The following is a 7,526-nucleotide window of genomic DNA, read 5'->3' as shown; positions in this document are numbered from 1 at the left end:
TTTTGATGGGTAGTTGATCCGTGGTTGCAGGCCCAGCTCTCTTGCCTTTCTGAATATCGTATTCCAAGCCTTATGGTCTTTTAGCGTGGAGGTTGCCAGATCCTGTGTGATCCTGATTGGTGTTCCTTGATATTTGAATTGTCTCTTTCTGGCTTCTTGTAAGATTTTTTCTTTTGCTTGAAAGCTCTTGAATTTGGCTATTATATTCCTGGGCGTTTTCTTATCTGGATCGAATGTCTTGGGTGTTCTATGGATCCTTTCAATGTCTATATTGCCCTCTTGTTGTAGGACTTCAGGGCAATTTTGCTGAATAATTTCTTTTAGTATGGAGTCCAGGTTTCCATTAATTTCTGGTTTTTCTGGAAGACCAATTATTCTCAAATTGTCTCTTCTAGACCGGTTTTCTTGGTCTGTCACTCTCTCATTGAGATATTTCATGTTTCCTTCTATTTTTTCAGTCTTTTGACTTTGTTTTATTTGTTCTTGTTGTTTTGAGAGATCATTAGCTTCTAATTGCTCAATTCTAGCCTTTAGGGATTGGTTTTCGGCTATAATCTTTCGGTTTTCAGCTATGATCTTTTGGTTTTCAGCTATAATCTTTTGGTTTTTGGCTATAATCTTCTGGTTTTCCTTTTCGCTCTGGTCATTTCTGGTGTTCAATTTGCTTATCAGTTCATTTGATTTCTGAGCCTCACTTTCCAATTGCAAGATTCTACCTTTTAAACTTATTTTCTTGCCAGATCTCTTCCATTTTCCTCAAAATCTCAGTTTTGAACTCTTCCATAGCTTGTGACCCGTTTTCCTTATTTGAGATGGGTCCGGATGCTTGTTTGTTCTCCTCCTCTGTTTGCTCGGTTGTCTGGATTTTCTCTGTGTAAAAGTTGTCCAGTGTTAAAGACTTTTTTTTCTTGTTGTTAATCTTTCTCTTCTGAACTTCCTGACTCTGGGTAGCCATCATTAGCCCAGCAGCTTCTCAGCTTTATCCTCGCGCTCAGGGTCTGTCCGCGGTCTTTTAGCTCCTGAGGTCTGAGGTCTGGTTTTTTTCAAGGTCAAGCCCCCTGGTGGACCCCCTTGCTTGATCCTCTGCAGGAGGTTCCTTTACAAGTCTCAGGGTGCTGCTTCCACAGTTTTATACCCGTCTGCACTGGTTCCCCACTCAGAGTTTCAGAGCTTTAGCTCGTGGCTGTGTCTGCCTCTGCCCGCGCCTGCGCTCTGAGCCCGCACTCAGAGTTCGTGTGCGTTCTTTAGCTTTTTGGGGTCCCAAATCTTGCTGCTCTCAGGAACAAGCCCTGGAGGTGCCAGTGACTTAATGGGTGCCCCAAATATGCTTTAACTCTTGTGCGCTGGCCTTGGTGTTGTACATGGTGGGGTGGGGGTGGGGGAGGGGCTTCTTCTCGCATTTTAGTGAGAGCTGTTTCATCCCTTTATAGCATGGAAATGCCCCGATTCCATGTACCTTCAATGCTGCCCCCTATTGTGGGGTCCCTTTGTTCGTCTGGATTTGTTTTTATGTCCCCTTGAGGAGTCCTGTATGCTTTGGTTAGGAGAGATCAAGCAGCTGCTCCTTACTCTGCCACCATCTTAACTGGAAGTCTCTCCTTGCCTGTACAGTTATTTTTAAGAGTGTTTTGGATGCTTATTATGATTTAAGAAAACTTTAATAGGCCAGAAACAGTATCCATTTACGTTTTGTTTCCTTGGTCTTTCAAATTAAGCTGTATTTTTGAAAAGTTTATCTCCTTAATTAATGTGATGACATTGAAGAATAATACACAGAAAAAGAAACTATAATGCAACATAAAGACTTTCCCCTTAATTGTGTACTACAGAAGTTTAGCCATTGTATAGTAATCACAATAAAGAGACTATGTTTTGCTCCAGCTCTCATTTAAGCTGGCTGGTGCTTTAGCTTTGGAATTGAAACAAAATGAGACACCTATAAGCCATCTAACACTCAATAAAAGGAGTATTGCTTAGCCATAGCAGGGAAAGGTTACTCAGCAAAGAAACAGCATTGATTTAGTTGACTGCATTTTCTCTACTTCTGTCATAATGGAGCCTACTTCTGAAGCTTATGGGAGAGAAATAATTTGTGACCTGAGCCTTAGTCTCCTAAGTCAATTAAGTCTCAAAGATAGCTTTTAATACATTTCAAGGAAAAATTAATACATTCTACATGGTAGATATTGCTCCTATCACCTTTGTCAAAATACAGAAATTGTTTTTGCCACCAAACACTTGATCTCTTTGGCAAGCCCAGGATAACATTGGTTTAGTGTATAAACTAATTTGCACTAGATTAGGTGGGAGGGTGGTAGAAGATACAAATACTATCACTTCAAAAAAACAGACATTTTCATGTCTCTTCAATCATATTAAAATAAAAAATGTTTACAGTTTAAAGCTCCTGAATAGGTTCATATATTCAAAACTAAAAGGGACATTAGAGCCTAACATCTTCATTTTTACAAAATGAGGAAACAAAAGCCCAGAGAAGTTAGAAAACTTAACCAATATCATGTAAGTGGCAGGGCTATGGTTTGAATTCGGTAGTTTTACTTTACTGCCTGGGGTGTATGTCTTAAGAACTAAAATATTTAACATCTAAATTCTAATATAACACAAAGATATATTCATCCAACTTTTCCAATAAAAATGAAAAATTAGCCAGCTTGCCTAAATTCCTTGTCAGCCATTCCTCATAATAGAAGGTAGAAAAACCAATGAAAAGGGCCATCTTTCATTATACAGGCTGAGTATGCAAAAAACTATTTATTAGGCTAGTGAACATATTCTGCCTCGTCAAATAAAATTCTACTTTAGGAGTTACTGAACTCCATCTCCTCTCCCCCCACTCCTCAATTCATTGCCTGATGGGCAGCTTGCTGGAGACAAGCATCTCCAAACTGTGTTTCTCTGGTCCTGAGATGACATATAGTCTATTCCGAGGTCTGAACTATTTGAATTTAATATAAATTGTACCCATTTATTCCATTTGGAAACCCATTCTTGGTTGGTATCAGCTCCACCCTTTGGCCACACACACGTACTATGCAAGGATGCCTGAGTCCTGGTGTGGCATCCTGGCCTACTGAAAGGGGGAATGGCAGAAGTTCAGAGTGGCATGTCAAGACTCAGACCCAGACTGAGGTTAAGCCTGGACAATCATTGGGTCCCAGGAGATGGCAAAAACTGGTTTTATAAGAGAAAGGACAGAGGGGGTTCTCTCTTTCTTGATAGATGTGAGCCATTCTCTTTCCCTTCTGTGGAGTGCTTAGTTTAACACTTGGCACACATGGCCAGCCAGCTTAAGCCTACTCAGCCATGCTCCCTCTCTCAGTCTCTCTCTTTCGCTATCTCTCTCTCTCTCCTTCTTTTACTAATAAATAATTATAAATTAATATAGTCTCCAGAGAATTTTATTGTAACAGAACTACATACCTTTCCAGTTTGAGAGAATTTGTTAGAGGATATGTTTTGTGGGGATAGTGTTAGAAAACCTAGAATGACTTCTGCTCCATGATGAAATATAACAGGGTTTTAGTGGTAAATGAGATGTTAAAGGCACAAGTTGACAGTAATTTATTAGCATCACTGGAAAAGTTCAGAAGAAAAATAATGGACTAGAGCTTCTTTTCCTTCTCTGTCATTAACTTTACACTTGGAAGCTTTATTTTATTAGAAAAGAGGCTACTATCAAGCATGATTATTAAGATTGATCGTTTCATGCCCAACTTCTGAGTGAATATATTCACTTCATTTTAAAAATATTTTATTTAATTTTTATTGATTATTTAAGAAAAATTTTCCATGGTTACATGATTCATGTTCTTTCCCTTCCCTCCTTCCACCCCTCTCCCATTTCCAATGTGCAATTCCACTGGGTTTTACATATATATCATTGATAAAGACCTATTTCCATATTATTAATATTTGCATGAGAGTGATTGTTTAGAGTTTACATCTCCAATCATATCCCCATCGACCCATGTGGTCAAGCAGTTGTTTTTCTTCTGTGTTTCTACTCCCACAGTTCTTTCTCTGGATGTGAATAGTGTTATTTCTCATAAGTCCCTCAGAATTGTCATTGCATTGCTGCTAGTAGAGAAGTCCATTATGGTCGATTGTATTAGTCTCTGTATACACCGTTCTCCTAGTTCTGCTCCTTTCACTCTGCATCAATTTCTGGAGGTCTTTCCAGTTCACATGGAATTCCTCCAGTTCATTATTCCTCTGAGCACAATAGTATTCCATGACCAAGAGATACCACAATTTGTTCAGCCATTCCCCAATCGAAGGGCATCCCCTCATTTTTCAATTTTTTGCCACCATGAAGAACACGGCTATAAATATTTTTGTACAAGTCTTTTTCCTTATTAGCTCTTTGGGATATAAATCCAGCAGTGGTATGGCTGGATCAAAGGGCAGGCAGTCATTTAAAGCCCTTTGGGCATAGCTCCAAATTGCCATCTAGAATGGTTGGATAATGAATATTCACTTCATGAGGCCTTTGCTTCTGCTCTAGCTAGGTGGCAAAGTGTATAACAGTGGATAGGACACCATGCTTGGAGTCAGGAAGACCAAGTCAAGTCTGAACTCAGGTACTTAATAGCTGTGGGATTCCAGGCAAATAACTTATCCTCTGTTTACTTCCATTTTCACATCTATAAAATGGGGATATAATAGCACCTTCTAAGGCAACTAAGTAGCAAAGTGGATTGAGAAATGAAAGGTCCTATGTCCAAATCTGGCTTCAGACACTTTCTAGGTTTGTGACCCTAGCAAGTCACTTAACCCCCATTGTCTAGCCATTATTGCTCTTCTGCTTTGAAATCATACCTAGTATTGATTTTAAGATGGAAGGGAAGGAATATTTAAAAATAATAGCACCTACTTGCCAGGATTGTTATAAGGATCAAATGAGATCATTGTAATGTACTTAACATGGGGTCCAACTCAAAAGCACTTCATAAATGTTAGCTATTACAGCTATTATTATTTAGCTAACATTGGTTTATAGTCTCAGTTGGTCTATGTGCAGTGGCTGAAGAAGTAACTTCTTGTAGTGGAAAGCATACTGGAGAGTGATTTGGGAGTACTTGGTTCTGATAGTAACCATTTTACTGGGTAAATAATTTCATCTTTCTAGATTTGTTTCACACACAAAAATAAGCAATTGGACTTTAAGATGTGCAGTTATTAGATTCTAAGAATCATGGAGTATAGGACGACCAATGCATTCCTTTTGCTGCTCTTCATAAACGACACTTATTTTGAGCCTTAGGAGAAGTAACAAATATCAGTTAGGCCTGGGGACTGGGAACTGAGAGAGAGATTGGCAGAATAGGAAGAGGACAGAATTCAGGATAAGCCTCGATCTGAGATCTAGCTCTGGCACTTACTAGCTGTGTGACATTAATAGCAAACCACTTAAAACCTCTCTAAGTGTGTAACCTCATCTATAAAACAAGGATAACAGTACTTGTGCTGTCTACCATACACAGCTGCTGTGAAAAGTGTTTTGTTAACTAAAGTGCTATAGAAATATGATTTCTTGCTACCTTCTAATCTAAAATGAATTTGTCATAGAATCATGGAAATAGAAAGATGAATGAAAATTCATTCTGTGCTATTGCACGTGGGGAAGGGAGGAAAGGAGGAAGAAAACAAGCATTTATTAGGCATCTACCATGTGCCAGGCATTGTGCTAAGTGCTTTCTCCATTGATCCTCACAATAGCCCTGGGAGTTGGGGACTATTATTATCCCCACTTAAAGAAACTGAAGCAGAGTGTTTAAGTGTCTTATCCAGGGTCAGCTAATGTAAAGCTACATTTGAACTCTGATGTTCTTGACTCCAGGCCTACCATTCTATCCATTGTGCCACTGTTTTTTTGACTTTTTTTTTCCCCACTTTCATCGGACTTTTTTTTTATTCTGAAGAATTAGTCTATCTCATTCATGGTGTAGGATGTGATTTCTAGCATCATGCTTTTACTTTATAAAATGTTGCTTTTCCAGGAAAAATGATTCCACCAATTAAAATTTGGAAAAAATTCAAAAACATAACTTTATATATAATAATTTCCTATGGCGATTTAATTGTTTTTCATATTTATTTACAGGTAACTCCAGTAGGGAAGCCAAAGCTACTAATTCAAATGCAGTTTCAAATTCAACAAATGAAACCTCATGTGATGCAGATGAGATCATTCAAGAAAAGCTGATGGATACGACAAATCAACAATGCTCATTTGCTAAAAATACTGCATTTTAGGAATTTGGTGGAAGGATGGGTGTAAAAACACAGTATGTATTTTAGGTTATCATTGCAATTTTAGACATAAACAAGTGTAATACACATGCCTGCATCATATTTCCCAAATAATTCAGTTGTTTTTGAGTAACAACTGGTATTCATAGAACGAAACTTTCATAACTCAAATGCTTTGCTCAAGGAGGATGTGGTGTTACTGTAAAATAGGGAATTAGGTTAATAAAATACTTTGGTAGAAATAACTATCAATTAGTCTACTACAAATATGAAAAGAGCCTAAGAAGGTTTATGCCATGCTATAAGTGTTTGCTAATTTACTTTAATAGTCTTAGAACTTTAGTTTATATTTATACATGAGGTGAGATAAACAACTATATTTCCTGGTTCCTTCCTCTTGAGAATTCTCAGACCAATCTTTGTTTATTAAGTTTTTCCCATTACAATGAAAGGACCTACATACTGGGAGAATTTAACATCAGTTTGCACCCCCTTTTCTTTCTCTGAATTGCTCTTTTAATTTATTTAATAAATAATTATAAAATTAAGATACATTCTTCAGAGAATTTAAATCTTAACAATACTAACGCCGTTCATTTCACTTGCCAAAAATGCTGTGCTTCCTTGATCTGATTACAACGGTCTCTATGGCAAATAATAGACGTTTCATATGATGTAGTGTAGAGAACTCGTTCTGGAGTCAGAGGAATTGGGTTCCCTTTCTTTGGTGCTTATTATCTGTGTGACTTTGGCCAATCATTTATAATCTCTCTCCACTTCAATTTTCTCACCTGTAAAATGAAGGACATTGAGACTAGACGGTTTCTGAAATACCTTCTTGAGCTGGTTCAACAACCCTAATTTAGTACAACAAATTATTTCCACTGCTTCTCATCAAAGGATTCTCTAAATTTACTCTTTGACCAGTACTTTGTCTATTTTATCTGTTTACAATACTTCTACTTTGTGATTTGTTTTTACTACAGTAAGTTAATATTTGGAATATTATTAATAAAGTTGTTAAAGTATTACCATAATGTAATCTATTTTTCCTTGTGAGATTTCAAAATTTCTGTATTGTGATGTTATGAATTTATTGATTGAAATAAATGGGCTAAAAAGATTGAATTTATATCAAACTTTACTTTAGAATTCTTATTCCCTTAAATGAGGGAAACATTTTGACCTCTTCATGAAGACTCGGTTTACAAAAGAAAATTCACTACTCTGCAAGGCAAATCCCAGAGATATCT

At 37.3% G+C, this 7,526-nt stretch overlaps 1 protein-coding gene across 1 annotated transcript in view; it reads left to right on the top strand.

Annotated features, from left to right (window-relative positions):
• The window catches only part of SHISAL2B (shisa like 2B), a 40,167-nt gene extending 32,980 nt beyond the window's left edge, over window positions 1–7,187 (top strand). The window contains exon 3 of the mRNA XM_044657719.1: window positions 6,125–7,187. Within this exon, the coding sequence (XP_044513654.1) occupies window positions 6,125–6,276 (152 nt within the window). The 3' untranslated portion in view covers window positions 6,277–7,187. The remainder of the gene's footprint in view (window positions 1–6,124) is intronic.
• Window positions 7,188–7,526: the final 339 nt, after the last annotated feature.

This window comes from Gracilinanus agilis, chromosome 1, assembly GCF_016433145.1.
Source record: "Gracilinanus agilis isolate LMUSP501 chromosome 1, AgileGrace, whole genome shotgun sequence".
Taxonomy (NCBI): Eukaryota; Metazoa; Chordata; class Mammalia; order Didelphimorphia; family Didelphidae; genus Gracilinanus; species Gracilinanus agilis.
This window is presented reverse-complemented; position numbering and strand designations above follow the sequence as displayed.